The 24,606-nt window shown below is 34.8% G+C and overlaps 1 protein-coding gene across 8 annotated transcripts in view; it reads right to left on the bottom strand.

Annotated features, from left to right (window-relative positions):
- Nucleotides 1-24,606, bottom strand: part of WDPCP (WD repeat containing planar cell polarity effector) — a 270,466-nt gene that overhangs the window by 20,288 nt on the left and 225,572 nt on the right. For 4 of the 8 annotated variants that reach the window (XM_079940323.1, XM_079940324.1, XM_079940322.1 and 1 more), the window contains 3 exons: nt 20,688-20,774; nt 4,084-4,186; nt 3,175-3,387 (listed from right to left, as the gene is read on the bottom strand). In XM_079940323.1, coding sequence (XP_079796449.1) covers nt 3,314-3,387; nt 4,084-4,186; nt 20,688-20,774 — 264 coding nt within the window. In that variant the 3' untranslated portion in view covers nt 3,175-3,313. Of the gene's footprint in view, nt 1-3,174; nt 3,388-4,083; nt 4,187-20,687; nt 20,775-24,606 lie in introns of those variants that run through there. The other 4 variants (XR_013830956.1, XM_079940325.1, XM_079940326.1 and 1 more) reach the window with 3 other exon arrangements.

Here is a 24,606-nt window from a genome sequence, read left to right as displayed (position 1 = left end):
TCGACATGGAGGGAGTAGTGAATAATATTTAACTACTGTTGTAAAGGTTATATAAGTTGAGGACTTAAAAATGCCTACTCAATTTACTGTCATGGTGGGATAGGGAGAGGGGAGTCACTGTAACATTGTGAAAACTGTTTTGGTGGAATAATTTGATAGCAGCCATATAGGCATGGTTTGAGGAGCGAGTGAATGGGTAGTAGAACAGCTCTATGTGTTTGTTTCCCCAAGGTTCTGTATCCTTTATTTCTCACTCTTTATTTCTTTCCTTGGAAGTCTCTTCAGCTCAAATCCTGATATACGGTGCTGATCCTTCCCTTGTCTTAGATATTCAAATGATTGTGGGACAGCTTGTCCTCTAAGAGCCTTGAATCAGAATACCTGAAAGTACACCTATTTTCTTTCTTTTAAAGGTGATCTTGCTGGCCTGCAGGATGGAGTCATGTTTGGTTCTTTCCTTTACCTCTGAAGTAGATGTCTATAGGATTATCTGCCTAATACCCGTGTCCTAAAAACTGACCCCCATATCATATCCAATTGTGGGAGCCTTTTTCTTGGAGCTATGTGACCCAGCCCTCTGGCCATAGTTGATGGGAACAACTTGGGTAAGGAAACCAGCTGAATCAAAGTCCTTCTCTGGAAATTCTGGAACAAGAATGAGAATAATTTTTCCCTCTGCATGCCTCAACTAAAGGATGCAGAGTTTGAGTCCTACTGGCAAACTTGCTTACTGCCTTAAAAACTTGAGAAGACGAAAATGGTCTTTGGAGAAAGAAAATATTGAAGAAAGTCCAAACAGCTTTTAAGTTTCTGGTTACAGCTATGTCTCAGTTACACCTGTATTCCTATCCTTTGGTACTAGCATATATCCCATGATGCCAATGACATTCCTATTTTTACTTTAGCTCTTTTGAGATGGGTGTCTTTCACTTATCCTCACCCACATAAACTCACCAGTCAAGTCCTACCTACAACCTCTTTGCTCTGTGCAGACTTGACTGGAGAGTTTATTCCATTATATTTAAAATAACTACTGATAGGGAAGGACTTTTCCCATTTTGTTATTTAATTTCTGTATGTCTTAAAGCCTTTTTCCCCCTTATAGCCTTTTTCCTCCTAATTTCCTCCATTACTGCCTTCTTTTGTGTTTAGTTGATATTTTGTAGGGAAACGTCTGAATTTCCATTGTGTATATTCTATAGTTATTTTCTTTGTAGTTACTATGGGGATTACATGATAACATCCTAAATTATAATAATCCAATTTGAATGGATACCAAGTTACCTTAAGTTGTGTTCCTGTGCTCCAACTTTATGTTATTGAGGTCATGAATTACATCTTTATATACTGTGTACCTACTAACAGATTTATAATTATTTTCTATGCATTTGTCTTTTAATTCCTGTTGAAAATAAAAAGTGTAGTAAAATATTATAATAATAATTGTTTTTATATTTGTCCATGTATTAATCTCTATTGGAGATCTTTACATTCTTCATATGGATTCAAGTTGCTGTCTACGATCCTTTCATTTCAACCTGTAGGACTCCCTTTAGCATTACTTTTAGGGAAGGTAATGAACTCCTTCACCTTTTATTTAGCTAGGAATGTCTAAATTTCTGCCTCATTTTTGAAGGAAAGTTTTGCTGGATATAGAATTCTCCATTGACATTCTTTTTTGTTTCAGCCCTTTAAATATGTCATTTTATTGCCTCAGGCCTCCAAGGTTTCTACTAGAAACTTGCTAATAATATTATTGAGGATACCTTGTATATGATAAGTTGCTTTTCTCTTGCTGCTTTCAAGATGCTTTTTTCAAGCTGAAAAGCTTTTGATAGTTTGATTATAATTTGTCCTAGCATGGGTCTCTCTCCTGGTTGATTGTATTTGGAGTTCACTGAGGTTGGATTTGTAGATCCATCTCTTTCCTCAAATTTGGGAAGCTTCCGGTCATTATTTCTTCAAATAGTCTCTCTGTCTCTTTCTCACTTGTCTTTCTGAGACTCCCATAGTTGTTGGTATGCTTGAGAGTGTCCCATAAGTCCTTTAGGCCCATTTCACTTAATCTTTTTTCCTTTTGCTCCTCAGACTCAATGATTCTAAATGTTGTATCTTAAAGTTTGCTGATTCGTTTTTTCTGTCTGCTAAATATAAGTGAGAGCCACCCCAGTTTTCTGGAACAAAAGTGGAGTAGAACATTTATCTAAGCTGTTTACCTCTTGATAGTTACTGTTGTTATTAAATGGATCTTTGACAAGAGATAGTAATCAAAGCCATAGGATAAGGCCTGAAAAAAAGCTGAGAAATGGGGAGTAACAGGGTTTCAGTGAAAAAAAGGTATTTACTAGAAATGAGGCAGGGCTCAAAGGGGGAACACCAAACTCTTTGGCTAGGAATTATCAGCTGGCCTAGGTAACCTGATCAAAATATACACAGGGCACAGGATGCATTTTGGTGAATAGTGGAGTTTCTTCATTTTTCTGAAATTTCGTGGTAATCTCTTCATATTCCTTTTCACTCTTAGTAAATTTAAATAGCTTTAAAATGCAAAAATTGCCTCCATTATATCTGAAACCCTGGTGGAAAAGGCAGTGTACATGACAACTAAGGAAAATTCTGATAAAATTTGCTATGAATTAACCTCCTACTGTGTTTCCTAAATGGCAAGAGGGATGGGGATGGAGGATGTTTGTATCCCTATGATGTAACACAGCAATTCCTATTAATAGGGTATGATTTCATTATTTAGTTATAAGTGACTTATCACAAATATAAATTGTACCTGCCTCAAAGAATTACGGTGAGGCTTAAATTAGTAAATGTAGTTAACAGAATAGTACATGGCCCACAGTAAGCATTCAGTAAATATTAGCTATTATTGTTTTTATTGGGATGCACATCACTATCCTTAGCAAGTAACAATATACACTGATAGGTCAACTGAAGTTACTCTTATCTAATATTATATTAATATTGAATATCCTTTATCCATTAGGAATGAAGATTTGAAAGTGGTCTACGCATCTTTTGGGTTTGATCAGTTTGGAACTTTTTCAGGGTGGGGGAGGGAGAACAAAATCATCTTTCTGGTAAACAACTGTCAGCTTTGGTATTCAGCTTTAGAGCTACCCTGGTAGTATGGTTTTGAGTCCTTCAGTACCAACTGGAAGACTGGGATCTCTGGTGGTGATGTTAGAGAGAAGCCAACAATTGCTCCTTTTGGCTGCCAACATTACAAAAACAAAGCACAAGATGATCCATCAATGGATAATCAATGTTATAATATTTTCAAGCAACTTACCAAGTGGAAACCTTACTGAAACTTCTTTGTTTTATAGGAGTTCCATGAAGAAATAAATTCTATTACAATTTCTGAGGGTCCTCTGCCTAATTTAGGAATAGGAAATACCAGGAACAATAAAAATTGGGATGTCCAGAGATCAGTACTTTCAGAGTTGGTGACATTAGGATAAATTGAGTTTAGAAAAAGGAAACTCATGCTGATATTATTATAGTTTTTAAAGACATCATTTTTCTATATTATAAAGTTTTGAATGGACTTTTAGATTCAATTTAGGCTTTTGATTTATCTTCTTTGGAAGACTCACAGTAAAATGAATCTAGTGGCTTCTAAATTAAAAAAAAAAATCACCCATCAAACCTAAATTTCACGTGAAGTACTTTGTCTGATATAGGAGGGAATTCTTCTGAGATGTGACATGTCTATGTATAAAAATAAAGGATTATATAAGTTCCTGTGTTGGTTAATTTTAATAATAGCACTAATAATAATAAACTGTTTTCCTTAAAATCTTATGAAAAGAACAGTGACTTTTTAACTTTTTGCTAAGTAGTTATTAATTACTGATTATTAATTTGCATATTAACACAATTCCAAGTTAAATATCCATATTGTACTATTTACCCAGGCTTAATTCTTGTTTTTTCTAAAAAAAGACACTGTCTTCACAAAGAAAATAATTCAAATTAACCAGCCATGCCCTACAAATGTAAATACAAGTGATACTGAATAAGTATTGATTAAAATAAAAAGCACTTTAAAAAAACAGCATTAAATCTTACCAACTCCAGAGGTTATTGATTCTGCATCAATGTCACTAGCTCTCTTTCTTGCCACTTCAGCTAGTGCCAATTCGCCCTTTTCTAGTGCAAGGTAATGGATGTCCTTTGGAAATAAAGCAAGATAAAAGATTAATCCAAAATGTATCTTAGTCAAGTTACAAAGGAGATTTTCAAAGAAAGAACTTACTGTTCTTTCAAAACAGTAACAAAAATAGATTACAAAACAGACATGGCTGATGATAAAATACAAAAATTTTGTATTTTAATTTTCTCAGTTTTCTAATACAAGCAAATTTTCTTGAATTGGAAATCATAGCTATAACTAGTGGCAGTTATTTAAATAAATTAAGTCTTTAGGGAAAAAAACAAGCTTTTAAATCCAATGTTTGATGTACTTAGTTTTGTCAGGGAATAAAAATCTTAGTGGCTATTTTCTTTAATGAAATTTTACTATCTGAGATAGCTTCTTCAAAATTCAATTGTTCATTATGATAAGCATTTTATAAGGAATACTATTGTACAAATTTGTCTCTGATATTTATGTGTCTGGCACATGTTACTTTATTAATATTATTAACACTACTATCATCTTGAACTTATTCAGTCAACAAATAATCAGTGCCTATTAAGTTGTGAAAAGAGAGATCAATTACAATACCGTTTCTCAACAAGCTTTCAGCCCAGTAGGGAGAAAGACAACTGTAAACAACAGTTAGTAACATAGTGTAATAGGTTTTATGGCAGAGTTAAGAATGGTGTAGAACCAAAGAGGAGGAACTGATCCTTGATCTGCATCTTGAAGGATAAATAAGAGTTATAGTAGAAGGGAAAATGGAGAAAAGGCAACAGAAAATGAATGATACCTGGTGCACATACATAGAGAAGCTTGAGAAAACACAGTTCTATCAAGCAATGGCAGGTCTTTCAATACGGAAGGAATGTTGGTTGTGTGGGAGAATGCAGTGGAAAATAATTCTAAAGAAGTAGACAGAGCCACTAAAAAGGACTTTGAACTCTTTTTGGTACACAGGGTGACTGTTGGAATGAGAATTTTATTGCAATAAAAATGGAAAAAGAACATGAACAACAAGTTTTCAATGATGAAATATAAATGGCCTATAATCATGAAAAGGTATTTCACTGTCCTAATGTTCAAAGTTGAAAAAATGTAATTTCAAACTGGACAGATTTTTTAAAGTTATTACTCACTGGTTGCAAAATTTGGGGGGAAACAGGCACTTATTACATTTACTGGGAATATAGACTTTACAGAGCAGGGGTCAGTAAACTATGGCCTATAAGCCAAATATAGCCTGCCTTTTGTACAGCCCTTGAGTAAAGAACGGTGTTTACCTAGCATAATGCCCTCCAGGTCCATTCATGTTGCTGTAAATGGCAAAATTTCACTCTTACTTATGGCTGAGTAGTATTCCAGTGTGTGTGTGTGTGTGTGTGTGTGTGCTTTTTTTTATGACTTTTTTTTTTTTCAGCTGTGTTGGGTCTTCGCTGCTGCGCGTGGGCTTTCTCTAGTTGCAGCGAGCGGGGGCTACTCTGCGTTGCAGTGCATGGGCTTCTCATTGTGGTGGCTTCTCTTATTGCGGAGCATGGGCTCTAGGTGCCCGGGCTTCAGTAGTTGTGGCTCAAGGGCTCTAGAGCACAGTCTCAGTAGTTGTGGCACACGGGCTTAGTTGCTCTGCGGCATGTGGGATCTCCCCGGACCAGGGCTCGAACCCATGTCTCCTGCATTGGCAGGGAGATTCTTAACCACTGGACCACCAGGGAAGCCTGATATGTACCACAATCTTCCTTATCCACTCATCTGTTGATGGACACTTAGGTTGCTTCCATATCTTGGCAAATGTAAATAATGTTGCTATGAACACTGGGGTGCATGTATCTCTTCGAATTAGTGCTTTTGTTTTTTTCACATATACACTCAGGCGTGGAATTCCTGGGTCATATGGTAGTTCTACTTTTAGTTTTCTGAGAAACCTCCATACTGTTTTCCACAGTGGCTGCGCCAGTCTACATTCTCACCAACAGTGTATGAAGGTTCCCTGTTTTCTACATCCTTGCCAACATTTGTCATTTATGTTCTCTTTGATGACAGCCATTCTGACAGGTGTGAGGTGATATCTCATTGTGGTTTTGATTTGCATTTCCCTGATGATTAGTGATGATGAGCATCTTTTCATGTGCCTGTTAGCCATCTGCATTTCCTCTTTGGAAAAATGTCTATTCAGTTCTTCTGCCCATTTTGTTAACCAGGTTGTTTGTTTTTTGATGATTAGTTGTATGAACTATTTATATATTTTGGATATTGACCCCTTATCATATTGTTTGCAAGTATTTTCTCCCATTCAGTAGGTTTTTTGGTTTTGTCATTATGCTAAGTGAAATAAGTCAGACAGAGAAAGACAAGTACTGTATGATATCACATGTGGAATCTAAAAAATACAACAAACTAGTGAATATAACAGAAAAGAAGCAGACTCACAGATATAAAGAGCAAACCAGTAGAGAGGGAAGAAAGGGCATTATAGGCATAAGGGATTAAGAGGTACAAATTATTAGGTATAAATTAAGCTACAAGGGTATATTGTATAACACAGGGAATATAGCAAATATTTTATAACTATAAATGGAGTATAACCTTTAAAAATTGTGAATTGCTATATTGTACACCTGTATATATAATACTGTACTCATCTATACTTCAATTTTAAAAGAAAATAGTGTTTACATTTTTAAATGATTGGAAGAACTGTGCTCAACCACTCAACTCTGAATGGCTTTGGAATTACCTTATGCTGAAGACTTGAAAGTGTTTCAATCTGAAACTATTAAAAGCAAAACAGTACTTATATGTGAAACTTATATTGTGATAAAGTCATTTCAGTGAGAACGTTGTTTGACTTGCAAGTAATAGGCTGTGTTACAGGCTGTGTTATACACTTCCTGCACTGTCAAAAGTTAAAAAAAGAAGTGAGATCTCCATTCATATACAAATTCCCAGCAATGTATTTCAGTCCACAGCAGCATTTTTCAACCTTGATACAAGTGCAAAGATAATGTCCATATTCCAATGTTGCAATTAAGGAACTTTAATAGGAAGTAATTAATTTGCAATGTAGTAACATGTTAAAAGGCAGTCTAGCCTTTAGCTAATAGAATTGTAAAAATGCCTTCTGATCGGTGAATATGTGCAATTAAACCATACGCTCATGGATTGATATCAGTATTTGGCAGTACTTATCTACGAGGAAAGAAATTTGCAAAGTTGAAATACATAAAATCTCATCATAGATCAGTATTCACAGATGAACATTTGCAACAGATTTTGTTGTTAAGGAAAACCACCTTTCAACCCTTATTAAGAGAAATGTTATCCCTCCACAAAAGAATTCCATTATTCACATCTGTAGAACTTTATTATGAAAACTGTACTCAATTAATAGATTTTTAATTTTATCAATAAAGATTTGTGGAAATTTGTTTTCTATCATACTCAATTATTACATTTAAAATTTTATCAATAAAAATCTATGGAAATTTGTTTTCTCAAGTACCTAAATAATAACCTCAATTTTTCCTTTTGGCCCACAAGCTTATAATATTTGCTGTTTGGTCCTTTATGGAAAAAGTTTGATGATTCCATATTTTAGTAATACATCAGAATTCAAATTTGCATACATATACTTTTGGAAAATCTTCTTAAGGAAATGATGTGACCAATCTTATGTCCAAGATTGGTGATGACAGCAATACTTTTTTTTTTTTTTTTGAGACTATCTTTTTTTATTTTTGGCTGCACCATGCAGCATGTGGCATCCTAGTTCCCCAACCAGGGATTGAACCCAGGCCCTCGGCAGTGAAAGCATGCAGTCCTAACCACTGGAACACCAGGGAATTCCTGACAGCAGTACTTACAACGATAAAAAATCAGAAGCAACTTAAATGTATATCAATTGAAAAAATCATGTTGATTTTCTTTTTTAATCCAAGAGTGGCATGATACTTTCATAATAGATCCTTATATTCAATGAAGAAATTAGCAGTAATTTAAAAATATATATACTCCGGTATTCAGTTTGCTAGTGTTTTATTTAATACTTTTGCATTTATGTTTTTTTTTTTTACTGAGGTATAGTTGCTGTACAGTATTATATAAGTGCGTCTGTGTTCTTAAGAAATTCTATCACTTTACTTGCACTTGACTGCTAACAAGCCCTCAACTAGTATCAAAGTTATACTAGCCTTACAAATAAGCTAAGGCAGCTTTTTTTCCTATCTTCTTGTCTCTGGCAAAATTTATATGTGATTCTTCACTGAAAATAAGCAAAAGATATACAATGCATTTAAGAATAAATTACCACCCATTACTGAGTGATGTAAATGAACACCTGATTAAAATACAGATATACACCTGCTTATGGCTGAAAAGATTATACATCATAAAGATATCAATTCTGACCCCAAATAATCTGTAAAATTCAGTGGAATTCCAATCAAAATCCCGTAATATTTTTCATGGAACTTGACAAGTTGATCTTAAAATTCATATGTGAAAGTAAATGGTCAAGAATATCTAAGACTTATTCTAGTTAACATTAAGACTATATAATAGCACTAGTATATAGGCATATAAATCAGTGAAAAAGAAAGTTACCCATAAAAAATATCCGTTTTTTTGTGAGTTACTAATGTTAGTATTTTATGTTTAACAGTGATGTAAGTGTTGGCTATGAGATCTGTGGTCCACAAATTATTTCTGGAACATATTCTCTCTCTCTCATTCTTAATTCTGTGATTTCTACTCTTAATTTTTTAACTGTTATAGGGAATTTGGGGTCATTAATTTCAAGAAGGTAATAAGGCTTAACAGTTCTTGAGTTGATATTATATCTGTACCATGAAGGTTTTCATTTCTGTGGACCTTCTCACTATTCATATATATGAATGTAGTTTTTAGTAAAATGCAGTAGAGAGTATATTTCTGTAACTCCATACCTCTCAGTTTGAGACAGTTCATGCATGAATCTTTACAGTGTGATAAAAGACATCTAGTATCTAGTATCTATATCACCCCCCCCAATTGGCTATCCTCTGGATACATTTATTTTTTAACTTTTAGATAGTTTTAGTGTTTCAATTTAGTTTAAATGTTGGATATATACAGTTAAATATGTTCATATACCCCTGGGAAATGGTCATATTCTAAATAAGTCAAGAAAGTAAAAGCCACTTGGCTTTGTATTTCATTTTCATGTCTTTTACTTGATTAGGACAGCACACACAAGAATACAGGACATGCAGTAAAGCTGGTTGAGACTAAGGCTAAGGTACTGTTAAATGATATTATATTAAATACACTGCAAGAGACCACTACTGGGAAAGTCATGCCCTTCTCATCTTGACTTTAAATTTAATTAATACTTATTAATCAAAAATTATTCCACAAATAATTATGGAGTGTTTACTACATGCCAGATGCAGAGGTAAATTTACTACAAAGTTTATAAAGCATAAGCTTCTCTGCCTCTTATTTGTACATATCCTTCCCAGTACCTACTTTTGTACTTGAAATGTTAAATTTTTTTTTTAACTTTCTTTTTTAAATTGAAGTATAGTGGATTTACAATATTATAATATTTTCAGGTGTATAGCATAGTGATTCAGTATTTTTATAGATTATACTCCATTTAAAGTTATTATAAAATAATGGCTATATTTCCCTGTGCTGTACAGTATATCCTTGTTGCTTATCTTTTTTATACATAGAGGTTTGTATATCTTAATCCTATACCCCTATCTTGACCCTCCTACCCTTCTGTCTCCCCACTGGTACCATTAGTTTGTTTTCTATATCTGTGAGTCTTATCCTGTTTTGTTATATATATTTGTTTATTTTTTATATTCCATATCTAAGTGATAATATACAGTATTTGTCTTTCTATGACTTATTTTACTAAGCATAATATTCTCTAGGTCAATTAAATTATTTTTCTTCAGAAGTATAAGTTTCAGGCCCCATAAAACATGTATCTACCCCCTGATGCCCATCCATCAAGGTTTTCACATACTAGTGAACTGTATTACCATACCATACTTAGATGTTTAGAATCACGTGTCTCGGAGGCACATGGCACAAGGAGACATTGTAAGTTGTACAGTCCTTTTTTGTTTCCTTGGTCTCTTTTTGGAGACTTATTGTATAAGATTAAAATGGCATGTAATGGGTCTAAAGGGATAACATAGATGACAATAGATCTGAAAAGTGTCATATTGATAAATCCCAACCTTTACTGCCACCCAATCAGGATTACCTAGTTATGAATGGTTTTATTATAAAAGTGTTACTAATGTGGAAGCAAGTTTTCAGAAAAATATTCAGAAGAATGAACTATTTAGTTTCTGTCATTCTCAGCGACAATTTTTAATTTACTGTTTGCCAAACTGACTTATATTAGTAACATCTTTTAGCACTATTAAGTGAAATTGGCTTCCACTGAACAAAAGATGACAAACACTGAGAGTCTTTGGCTATGATCCATGTTTAAAAATTGACACATATTCTCTCTGTATCATCTAAGATCTGGAATAAAAGACTTGTTATTCCTGGGAGCTCATTACCTTTCACAGGTGGTATTTAATGTACTACTATAATGAATATGCAGATTTACAACAAAAAGCATTTAAAGCTAAGGAGTCCCTGGTGGTCCAGTGTTAGGACTCGATGCTTTCACTGCTGAGGGCCCGGAATCAGTCCCTGGTTGGGGAACTAAGATTGTGCAAGCCGTGCAGCAAAACCAAAACAAAAAAAAAAATATTCAAAGCTAAAAAAAAATCCTGAGTAGATTTTCATCTTGAAATCATACTTTGGACTAGTCACTGACAGATAAGTTTAACTATTATAATGTATTGATGTTGTTATAACCTTTTCTAATTTTTGTTAGGCTTCTGGGGATTGATAGGTTTGTATGAGATAACAGAAGCACTTACAAAGACATGCAACAGCTTCTACACATTTAAGACTACCATGTTCTGGCCCTCCCTGCTATAATATTTTACTTAGTTCAAATCAGTTGATAATATAAATTTTAAATTCATTAACTACAAGCTTTGCAGCTTTAAGCCTTGTCCAAAACTGCTTTCAGAACATTTAATTTCATGCTGCTTTATTTCAAGTAAAGTAAAATGTTGATACACTTCTCTTTGTACTTATTCAAAATAGCATTTCTTTTCATAGGACAAATCTGGTTAATAAGAAGTTGTAAGAATTAGGAATAAAATATTTCTGATAATGTGTTAATATTTTAGAAATATCATATTTGTAGATTTGAGGGAAAAGTAACTTTCAAGATAAGGAAGTCTATGAAATAATTTATCTCATAAGTTACATTAATATTAATATAAATTTTAGTAATCAGTTCTTAATGTCTACATAAGTATCTACATAAATAATCTTTTTTATATAAGAACAATGAATAATTATTTTAAATGTGAAAATATATGTAAAGAATTTAGATTTTGTTACCAAATGGAGAATTTACTTGGAATGACACTTATTTTCATGTTAGAATAAGTTTTTAAGTTTTTAATTCATAAATAAAACCTACTGCTTTTTTTAGGAGTTATATTTTTGGCTTGTTTGAATTTTGTCCTTGGAGCTACTGGTTTATTTAAATTCATCTATTTTAATCAATTCAAGTTTTTCATTTTATTCACGTTAACTAAGTTTTCATGTTTATTGCACTGTTGTATATATTATCATACTTTTTAAAATTCTTCTGATCATTTTATATACTGCTATATAGAATGATCAGAGTTATTCCCAGGATATTATAACAAAATTAAGTTACTATATATAGAAAACCGTAAAGACTCACAAAACTACTGATAAATGAATTCAGCAAGGTAGCAGGATACAAGATTAACATACAGAAATCAGTAGAGTTTCTTTACACTAACAATGAAATATCAGAACAGAATGTAAATAAACAATCCCTTTTAAAATCACATCTAAAAAAAAAACAACTTAGGAATAAACCTCACCAAGGAGGTGGAAGACTTACTTATATGCTGAGAACTACAAAACATTAGTAAAGGAAATTGAAGATGATTTAAAGAAATGGAAAGATATGCCATGCTCTAAGATTGGAAGAATTAAAATTGTTAAAATGACTATTCTACCCAAAGCAATCTACAGATTTAATGCAATCCCTATCAAATTACCCATGACATTTATCACAGAACTAGAACAAATAATTCTCAAATTTATATGGAAACATAAAAGACCCAGAATTGCCAAAGCAATCCTGAGGAAAAATAACCCTCCCAGACTTCAGACAATACTACAAAGCTAGAGTAATCAAAACAGTGTGATACTGGCACAAAAACAGACATATGGATCAATGGAACAGAATAGAGAGCCCAGAAATAGACCCACACACCTATGTTCAATTAATCTTCAAGAAAGGAGGCAAGAATATACAAATGGGAAGACACAGTCTCTTCAGCAAGTAGTTCTGGGAAAGTTGGACAGCTGCATGTAAATCAATGAAGTTAGAACACACCCTCACACTGTACACAAAAGTAAGTTCAAAGTGGCTTAAAGACTTAAATATAAGACATGACACCATAAAACTCCTAGAAGAGAACATAGGCACAACATTCTCTTACATAAATCACGCCAGTGTTTACTTAGGTCAGTCTCCCAAGGCAATAGAAATAAAAGCAAAAATAAACAAATGGGACCTAATCAAACTTCTAAGCTTTTGCACAGCAAAGGAAACCATAAACAAAACAAAAAGACAACCTACAGACTGGGAGAAGATATTTGCAAATGATGCAACCGACAAGGGCTTAATTTCCAAAATATATAAACAGTGCATACAATGCAATAACGAAAAAGCAAACAACCCAATCAAAAAATGGGCAGAAGACATAAACATTTCTCTAAGGAAGCCCAACAGGCACATGGCCAACAGGCACATGAAAAGATGCTCATCATTGCTGATTATCAGAGAAATGCAAATCGAAACTGCAATGAGGTACCACCTCACACCAGTCAGAATGGCCATAATTAAAAAGTCTACAAATCATAAATGATGGAGAGGATGGGGAGAAAAGGGAACCCTCTTACACTGTTGGTAGGAATGTAAATTGGTACAGCCACTATGGAGAACAGTATGGAGGTTCCTTAAAAAACTAAAAATTGAGGTACCATATGATCCAGCAATCCCACTCCTGGGCATATACCCAGACAAAACTATAATTAGGAAATATACATGCACCCCCTATGTTCATAACAGCACTATTTACAATAGTCAAGATATGGACATAATCTAAATGTCCATCGATAGATGAATGGGTAAAGAAGATGTGATATATGTATACGTACGTGTATGTGTATATATATATTTACACACACACACACACACACACACAATGGAATATTACTCAGCCATGAAAAACAATGAAATAATGCCATTTGCAGCAACATGGATGGATCTGGAGATTATCAAACTAAATGAAGTAAGTCAGAGAGAGAAAGACAAATACCATATGATACCACTTTATGTGGAATCTAAAATATGACACAAAAGAACAAATCTATGAAACAGACTTACAGACATAGAGAACAGAACTGTGGTTGCCAAGGGGTGGGGGGGAGGAAAGGATTGAGAGTGTGAGATTAGCAGATTCAAACTATTATATATAGGATGGATAAAGAACAAGGTCCTACTGTATAGCACAGGGAACTATATTCAATATCTTGTGATAAACCATAATGGAAAAGAATATGAATAAGAATATATGTATAACTGAATCACTTTGCTGTACAGCAGAAATTAACACAACATTGTAAACCAACTATGCTTCAATAAAATTAAGAAAAAACAAAAAACCATCAAGTTGCCAAACAATGTTTTAATATGCTACTAAAACACTAAAACAGAAGTTTTATTTAAAAACAGGGATATAGATGAATATATATGCATCTTTAGTTTTATATATATATACACTATATATATATACTATATATATAGTATATATATATAGTGTGTGTATGTGTGTGTATATATATATATATATATATATATATATATATATATATATATGTACTATAAATGAAGGATAAAACCGAAAGTGATGACCTCACTTTTGGTGATAAGGACTAAGAAGATGTGACCCTAACCAGGAGAAAAAATGGTCACTTGAAACAGACCCAAATGAACTAATGGTTTACAGGAAACACAGGAGACAGAGGAACATATTAATAAGCACTCCAAAGATATGAGGTTGGCACATGTCAAAATATGAGAAACTCTATACGGCAAATGGTTCAGTTTATTCAACAGCAAAACTGCAAAACAAGTGGGGAAAAGAGAGAAAGCTGGAAGTCAGATTAAAATAAACCACTGAGGGACTTTACTGGTGGCGCAGTGGTTAAGAATCCGCCTTCTAGTGCAGGGCACATGGGTTCAATCCCTGGTCCAGGAAGATCCCACATGTGGTGGAGCAACTAAGCCCATGTGCCACAACTACTGAAGCCTGCGGGCCTAGAGCCCATGTTCCGCAACAAGAGAAGCCACCACAACGAGAAACCCGCGCACCACAACGAAGAGTAGCCCCAGCTCACTGCAACTGGAGAAAGCCCACATGCAGTAACAAAGACCCAACAGAGCCAAAAAATATATAAATAAATAAATAAATAAATAAATAAAATTTTAAATAAATACAAAAAAGAAAAAAAATAGACTTTAAACCACTGAGACACATCAACCAAATGTAACGTTGGACCTGGTTGATCCTGAGATACAACTACCTTTTAGATTTTTTAAAATAAATACTTCTGGAGATAACAGAGAAATCTGAACATCAATTGGATTATTTGATGATATTAAGAAACTAAGGGTATAACTGATTCACTTTGTTATAAAGCAGAAACTAACACACCATTGTAAAGCAATTATACCCCAATAAAGATGTTAAAAAAAAAAAAAAAAGAAAGAAACTAAGGGGAGAGACTTCCCTGGTGGTCCAGTGGTTAAGAATCTGCCCTGCAATGCAGTGGATGCCGGTTCCATCCCTGGTTGGGGAACTAGGATCCCACATGCCACAGGGCAGCTAAGCCTGCGCGCCACAACTAGAGAGCCTGCGTGCTGCAACGAGAAAGCCGACGCACTCTGGAGCTTGCACACCACAACTACAGAGCCCACTCACTCTGGAGCCCGTGAGCCACAACTACTAAGCCTGCGTGCCACAACTAGAGAGAAGCCTGTGTACTGCAACAAAAGATCCCGCGTGCTGCACCTAAGACCTGATGCAGCCAATAAATAAATAAAATAAGTAAGAAACTAAGAGGAATTTCTTTAGATTTAATAATAGTATTGTGATGATGTTTCTTTAAAAAAAACAACAACAAAACTTCTCTTTCAGAGATATATAATGAAGCATTTAAAGTAAAATAATACGTTGCTTCAAAATAATCCAGAATGGGATGTAGGGTGGTTGGAAATATAAATGAAAACTGTTTGGTCATGTATAGGTACTTGTTGAAGTTAGGTGATTGGTATATGGCAGTTCATTATTTTATTCCCTCTGTTTTTTATCCATGATAAAAATAAATTCAAAACAAAATTAATAGTATCCTTCTCTTTAAAAACAAATTTCCTTTGCCGTAGTTATGTCCTTTTCAATCCTAGTTTGTGTGTGTGTGTGTTTGTCTTCTTTTTCTAAGCCTTGATGATATTTTTCTAAACTATTATCTTACAGGTCTTTTCTAGAAAATGGCTTTGATTTTATTGAGAAATTCTACTTTAAAAAATTTAATTCTTTTATCTTCATTAATTTCATTTCTCTACATTCTTTGGATTTATTTGTCTTTGTTCTCTTGAGATGAAAGCACAGGTCATTTATTTTCAATCTTTTAAAAAAAATAATGAATTTAAGGCTATGAAATTTCTTCTGAGTATTACTGCTTTGGCTGCAAGCCACAGACCTTGATATGTAATATTTTCATTGCCATTAAGTTACAATTTCCACTTTGAGATCACCTTTAGCCAAAGAGTTATTAATAAGTATGTTGTTAAATTTGGGGGCACATGTTATTTTTTATCAGGGTGATCTTTTTTTAAAAATTTTATTTATTTATTTTTGGCTGCGTTGGGTCTTCACTGCTGTGCACGGGCCTTCTCTAGTTGTGGTGAACGGGGGCTACTCTTTGTTGTGGTGCACAGGCTTCTCATTGCAGTGGCTTCTCTTGTGGAGCATGGGCTCTAGGCACGTGGGCTCAGTAGCTGTGACTTGTGGGCTCTAGAGTGCAGGCCCAGTAGTTGTGGTACACAGGCTTAGTTGCTCTGTGGCATGTGGGATCTTCCCAGACCAGGCCTCCAACCCATGTCCCCTGCACTTGCAGGTGGATTCTTTTTTTTTTTTTTTGCGGTACACAGGCCTCTCACTGCTGTGGCCTCTCCCATTGAGGAGCGCAGGCTCCGGACGCGCAGGCTCAGCGGCCATGGCTCACGGGCCCAGTCGCTCCGCAACATGTGGCATCTTCCCGGACCAGGGCACGAACCCGTGTCCTCTGCATCGGCAGGCGGACTCTCAACCACTGCACCACCAGGGAAGCCCTGGCAGGTGGATTCTTAACCACTGCACCACCAGGGAAGTCCTGGGGTGATCTTTTTATAGTTAGTTTTTACTTTTACTGCACAGAAGTCACTGAATATGATTTCTGTGGTAGAAATATGTGGAATATGTTGATATTTCCTTGGTGGCTTAGATATGATTATTTAAAATGACTTTATTAATAATATGCATTCTTTAATATGTTTAATAATATGTTTATTAAACATATCTTCATTAGGTCAAGTTTTCTAATTATGTTCTTAAAATCCTTAATATCCTTACTGTCTTTTTCCTTCTCAGTGTAGGTTTTCAGAGAAGGGTGTGCTAACATCCTGCATTTTGTGGATTTTTCAACTTTTCCTTGAAGGTTTTTTTTTTTTTAGAATATATTTTGGAGCTCTGTAGTTAAATGAATAGTGCTATCTCTATTTGATGGATTATTTCTATGATTATCAACTATGTTATTATAAAGGATCTCTCTCTATTAGTTATCAATTGCTGCACAACAAATTACCCCCAAAGTTAGTAGCTTAAAACAATAAACATCAATTATACCATAATTTCTGAGGGTCAGGAATCCAAGAAGACTTAACTGGGCAATTTGGACTCAGGGTCTCTCATGAGGTTGCAGTCAAGATGCTGGCCAGAGGAGCAGTCATCTGAAAGTTTGTGTATGAAGGCCCTGCTTCTAGATGGCTCATTCACATGGCTGGCAAATGCAGTTCCTTACCGGCCATTTATCAGACGCATCTGTATCTCACTGCATAGGCCTCTCCATAGGGCTGCTTGAATGTCCTCATGACATGGCAGCTAGCTTCCCCCAGAGCAAGTGATCAGAGAGAAAGGGGCAAAAAGGAAGCCACAACACATTTTATTACCTAGTTTCAGAAGTCACACTTCATAGCTGAAGTTAGTTACTACGTCCAGATCACATTCAAGGGGATGAGAGGATAAGGCACCACCTTTCGAAAAGAGGAGTATCTGGGGCTTCCCTGGTGGCGCAGTGGTTATGAATCTGCCTGCCAATGCAGGGGACACCGGTTTGAGTCATGGTCTGGGAGGATCCCACATGCTGCAGAGCGGCTGGGCCCGTGAGCCACAACTACTGAGCCTGCGCGTCTGGAGCCTGTGCTTCGCAACGAGAGACCGCAATAGTGAGTGGCCCCCGCTTGCCACAACTAGAGAAAGCCCTCGCACAGAAACGAAGACCCAACACAGCCAAAAATAAATAAATAAATTAAAAAAAAAAAGAGTATCAAAGAATTTGAGCACATGCTTTAAAAGTGCCTCACCTTCTTTTTCCCTTTTAATACTTTTGTCTTCAGATATTTTCTTCTGACAGTTGGTTTTGGAAGCATTTATTATATATATTTTTCCATTTGAACCATGTTATTTTGGGTTTGGAGTGTTTTATATATGCAGCACATGCTTGGATATTTAAAAATCCAATTTTGTGGTCTCTGATTTTCAGTAGGTGAATTTAATTCATTGACATTATAATTACTGATGCTTAGACATTCTTGCCAGCTTATTTTTTACTTTCTATTTGCCACACCCTTATTTATTTCCTTTTGATTATTTCCTATTTGTTCTGTAATAATTTATCAAGTCTTCTTTTTTGTGTTTTTATTTACTGATTCTAAAGTTACGCCATTTGTATTGGTCTGTTAGGGCTGCCATAAGAAAATACCAAAGTCTGGGCACATTAAACAAGAGAAATACTATTTTCTCACAGTTCAGGAGGCTGGAAGTTCAAGACGAAGCTGCTGACAGGTTTGGTTTCTCCTGAGGCCTCTCTCATTGGCTTGCAGGTGACCACCTTCTTGCTGGATTTGCCTCTGTGCACATGCATCCCTGTTGTCTCTTCCTCTTCTTACAAATACACCAGTCATATTGGATTAGGGCTCCACCTCCATGACCTCACTTAACCTTAACTGTATCTTTAAAGGCCTCACTTCCAAATACAGTCACATTAGGGGTTACAGCTTCCACATATCAATTTGGAAAGACAGGGGGACACAATTCAGTTCATAAAATCACCCTTCATATTTTTCTGGTGAATATTCTTTAATTCTTAACATACTCACATCACCTTATTTTTCTAACAATACCTGGGGTTTATCAGTATTTACTTACTTTGACTTCTCCACTCACCCACCTTGCTACAACCTGATTATTCACCCTTGCTATCCCAGGAACATTTTTCTGATTCCTAGTATCCCCTTTCCCAGGGCATGGAGAACTTTTGGTGCTTCTTTCAACTTTGGGAGCCATCTTATCTGGACATTTAGGTTTCTGCTTTCTTTTTTCAATCTTATTTTGTGTGTTTTACAGTTTTCAGTGGATTCCTCACAGCTTCCGGTCTCTTATGTATTCTTGATTTGAATTCCAGTTATAAATTTTAACCACACACACATATGTTCCATCATTTATAGAGATGTGGCACAGGAGGGAGAAGTTGATGTATACACTCAATCCAGTGTCTTAAAACAGAAGAGGTACATTTCATTTATAGATTAATTCTTCAGAGTAGAGACTTCTGACTGGGAAAATTTGAACTTGGAAATCCAAGATAGGTTTGAGTCAATAGAGGTCAGAAAATTCTATATTCATAATATTGTATATAATTATAATGTATATAGTAAATGTCAATTCTTGCTTCAGAAGTTTACAGGTATAAAACTCTTCTAAATAAAAACAGTGCCAAAGAAGCTATTTTATGTCAACTTGATCACCAATTAAGTGCCTAGGAGCGGCAGATGTAAGCCACGCTATAGAAATAATGCCAACGGAAGACAAACTACGCAATAGTATCATGCCAAGGGAAGGCACAGATGGCTGGAGAGCAGCAGCTATAGGTCTTTTTATAGCATTATCAAACAGCACACACTTGACATTCCAACTGGTCCTGTGCCAATGGCCAAGGTAATTAGGGATGTCAACATGAGAAAGTTCAGAAGTCACAGTCATCCTCATGCCATCCATTTGGGGCCAGAGAATCAATCCTGGGTAGTAAATGACTGTCTTTTATGCCACAGTAATAATTAAGTTGGAGAGGTCACTTGAATTTTGAAAAGCAGAATAAGGTCCCAAAGACACAGAATTAAAAGTATTTCTGTGACCAACAAAAATAGACTTCAAAACCACACAGCTTCTACTTAGAGAAACAATGTCTAGAGCTGTGACAATAGTGAAAATTTAAAATATTCTCAGTTTAGAAAAGTTTCAAGTACAGTACAAAGATCTTTTTTTTCTGAATTATTGGAGACTAAGTTGCCAACACACTCTTGAATACATTAGTGTTTATTTCCTATAAATTTGGATATTCTCCTACATAACCACAATCAAATCATGAAATTAACATAGATAACATTACTCCCACTTAATCACTGAAATTTCACCAATTGTTCCAGTAACAGTTCACAGCACACAGATCCGTTTCTTGATAGATTTAGTTGGTATGTATCTTTAGTCTCCTTATTTAGTATAAAATAGTTCAGTCTTTTCACTGATGTGAACTTGGAATTTTTGAAGAGTATAGGCTAGTTATTAGAATGTCCCTTAATTTGGGTTCAATTGGTATTTCCTCATGATTAGATCCAGATTTTGCACTTTTTTTTGCAGGAAAGCCACAGAAGGGCTGTTGTGTTCTTATAACAATATATAAGGTAGCAAATTATTTTTATTTGCTCCATTTTGATCATTTGATTAACATGGTGTCTACCAGCCTTCTCCACTGTAAAGTAACTTTTTCCTTTTGTAAATAATACATATTTTGTGGGGAAATATTTTGAGACTATGTAAATAATATCCTGTATCTCATGAAACTTTCTCTCACAGTTACAGCATTCATTAATGACTGTTGCCTTATTCAACTATTACTATGATGTTTGCCAAATTGTGATTTTTTTTTCATTTTATCATTCCTTTTATATTTATTAAATGGCTTTCTTTATTTGTGTACTTACTTGTATCAGTATGGAGTCAGGGTGCCTCATTTTATATAATGGATTACAGGTATACTCTGGAGATATTGTGGGTTCAGCTCCAGACCACTGCAATAAAGTGAATATTACAATAAAGCAAGTCACAAGAATGTTTTGGTTTCCTACTGCATATAAAATTTATGTTTACACCATACTGTAGTCTATTGAGTGTGCAGTAGCATTAGGTCTTAAAAAACATTGTACATACCTTAATTTTAAAATGCTTTACTGCTAAAAAAGAAAATGCTAACCATCATCTGAATCTTCAGTGAGTTGTGGTAGTAACATCAAAAATTACTGTTCACATATCACCATAACAAATATAATAATAATGAAAAAGTTTGAAACATTGCAAGAATTACCAAAATGTGACACAAAGCCATGAAATGAGCAAATGCTGTTGGAAAAATGGTGTGTGTGATAGACTTGCCTGAGGTAGGGTTGCAACAAACTTTTAATTTGTAAAACATGCAGTATCTGTAAAGCACTATAAAGTGGAGGCGCAATATAATGAGGTACGCCTGTATAATCATCCCATACATTTTGATATGTTCATAACATTTTGTTATGAACAAATGTTCATAACATTTTGATATGTTAATTTAAATTCAATTAAAAATATTTCCAAGTTTCTCTTGTGATTTCTTTGATCCATGAGACTTTCAGAGAAGCGCCGTTTAATATGCAAATAGTTGGGAACTGTAGATATATGAATGTTATTGACTTGTAATTTAATTCCTTTGGTGTCATATTTCAGTCTACTAAAGTGTATTGTGCCTTATTTTATGGACCAGCAGATAGTCTGTTTAGTGAATATTCCACATACATTTGAAAAGAACGTGCATTCTAAAGTTGTTGGATGTGGATTCAAAAACTGTCAGGGTTAATTAAGTTGGTTAAAAGGTTCACTAATCTTTATGGATTTTTTGTTTTTTTTTACCACTTGTTCTGTGAATTACTACATTTGTCTATTCCTCTTTTTTGTTGTCAGCTTTTGCTTCACATATTTGAAACTCAGTTATTTTGTACATAAACATTTAGAATTATGTCTTTCTGCTGAACTTTCATTATCACAAGTGTCCTTCTTTGTCTCTAGTAATACTTCCTTTGTCCTGAAGTCTAATTTGTCTGATACCTTACTGTTTGCATGGTACATCTTTTTAATTTCAATTTATTGTGTCATAATAACTGAAGTGTTTCTCTTATACACAGAATATAATTAGGTCTTGCTTTTTATCCAGTTACACAATCTTGGACTAGAAAAAAAATTTAATCTCTGCTTTTTAATTGTAGTGTGCAGTTAATTTGAATTTAATGTAATTATAAATGTTTGGGTTTAAGTATACCATCTTGCTTATTTGTTTTCTGTTTGTTCTCCTGTACTCCCCTCTTTTGGGTTGAGTATTTTTTATGTATTTTTAAATTTCCTCTATTGACTTTTTAAAGTTGCATATCTATTTAAATTTTTAAGAAAATCCTTTCAGCACTACAATACGCAATCTTAATCTATCACAGTCTACTTAGAATTAATATTATACCACTTCAGGTAAAAGGTACGAACGTTACAGCAGTATAATTTCATTTATCCCAAACCCCCGTGATGTTAGTGTCATTCATTTCATATCTACATAGGTTATAAACACCACAATGTATTGTTGGTATTTTTCCTCTAAACAGTTATCTTTTAAAGAAATTTTGGCACGAGGAAAAAATACTTTTATGATTAATCCATGTTTACCATTTCCAGAGCTCTTTATTCTTTTATGTATATTCACATTTGGCATCATATTTGTTCTGCCTGAAGAATATCCTTTAATTTTTCTTATGGTGCAGGTCTGTTTGTGCTGAGTTGTCTCAGCTTTCATTTATTCAAAAGTGTCTTTATTTCATTCTCATTTTATGGTAATTTTCACTAGATATAAAATTTTGTGTTGAGAGTTTTGATTTTTTCAGTACATTAAAGGTGTTGTTCCATTATCTTTTGGTATCATTGCTTCTGATGAGAAGTCAGCGATAATTCCTATTAGTTGCTGATCATTTTACGTAATTTTTTTTTCTGGGTATTTTAAAGACTTTTCTCTTCATCATTGGTTTCAATAGTCTGGATATGCTGTGCGAAGATGTTGTGTGCCTGGGTAAAGCTTTCTTCTATCTGGAGTTCACTGAGCATCTTGGATCTGTAGACTGATGTTTTCCACCAATTACATGTATTTTAGAGCACTTGACTTTGTCTCACATGTTAGTTCTTGTTCATTTTTTGCAATATTTTTCTTTCTTTTATTCAAATTAGATGATCTCTATTGAACTATCCTCACTAATCCTAAGTCACTAATCCTTTATTATACAGTGTCTATTATTTTTCTAAGTAGAATTTTTGATTTCAGATTTCATATTTTTCATCTCTAGAATTCTTCCCCCCATGGTTTTTAATAGTTTCTATGTCTCTGCTAAGAATCCCTATATATTCAGTCATTATGTTCTTCTTTTCTTTTAAAATCCTTGAACATATTTATAATAGCTGCTCCAAAGTGCTTGTCTGCTCATTTCAACATCTGGGTCATCTCAGGGTCTGTTACTATTAGCTTCTCTTTCTCTTCCTAATACATCACATTTCCCTGCTTCTTCACACACCTAGTAATGTGCGACATTGTTTATGCTTGACATTGTGGATATCACATTTCAGGGAGTTTGGATTATACTGTCCTTCTTTAAAGGATATTGAGTTTTGTACCAGCAAGGCGCTAAATATGCGGTAGATTCTTTTGATCCTGTCAAATTGGTTTTATGATATTTAAAGGCAGATCTATTTCAGTTTTGTAAATAGTATGTGGTCCTTATTCTTAAAGCATGGCATTTCTGAGGTTTCATATAAATGCTCAATGAGGTTGCTTCACTTTGGCTGAACCAGAATTAAAGCATGCCTCAGCACTCTGCAGCCTCTCCATTCACTCTCATTGTCACAGCAGAGGCTCTTTGATAGGCCTTGTCTACTTGCAGCCTACTCTCCCATCAAGGACCCAAAGGGAACCACCATGAAGACTTCTGGGTCCCCACTCTTCACACAGATTCTCCCTTTCTGGTATCTTGCCCCACAAATTCTAGACCCCCATCATCCCTGAATTCTGAACTCTTTATCTCTGGCTCTTCAGCTGAGTGATATCACTGGTCTCTGCTCTGGAAGTTGTATACAGGGCTCATCTGTGTATTCTCCATTTTTTGAGGAATCATGGTCCTGCCGTCCTTATTGTCCACTGCCTAAATACAGTTGTCTCATATATTTTGTCCAGTTTCACAGTAGGAGGGCAGGTCTGAAAACCAATGTCTCCATTGGCTGGAAGTGGAAGATTCCGCCTTCCCTTACCTCACCAGTAATATTTTAAAACAGTTGAGCCAATATTAATTACATCATGATTTCTCTTTGTTTGGGTTTTAGTAAGACACAGCCTTGAACTATAGGGACCAATGAGAAGCTGATGCTTTTCTAAAGGACAAGAGATTGGGGATGGACACAAAAAGTGTTACACCTGTCCAGTTCACATGACACTCTAAGATACAACTCTTCTTTGTGTCTCCCAAGATGCAGATGGGTTCTCAAAGAGTAGATTCATGGTTCTGGAAGATCTGTCAATATGATGACTAGCATAAACCACATCTACCTGAAAGAAAATCATGCCTAAACATGTGAAAGTGTTCTTTCCTGGAGACATGAATGAGAAAATAGGGAAATAGGCAATTGGTGCTACTTTTCTGTGATCCTTTTCATATTCACTGCACACAACAGACGCTTCCCTTTTACTACAGACAAACTTTAAGAGCACTTAATTTGGATGAATCATCTCCCCAATAAGCTGGGGTTCTGTAAATCGTTCAAGCAAGATCAGATCATCACGTAGATTGTCAT

The sequence above is a fragment of the Stenella coeruleoalba genome, assembly GCF_951394435.1.
Source record: "Stenella coeruleoalba genome assembly, chromosome: 13".
NCBI classification, from domain to species: Eukaryota; Metazoa; Chordata; class Mammalia; order Artiodactyla; family Delphinidae; genus Stenella; species Stenella coeruleoalba.
This window is presented reverse-complemented; position numbering and strand designations above follow the sequence as displayed.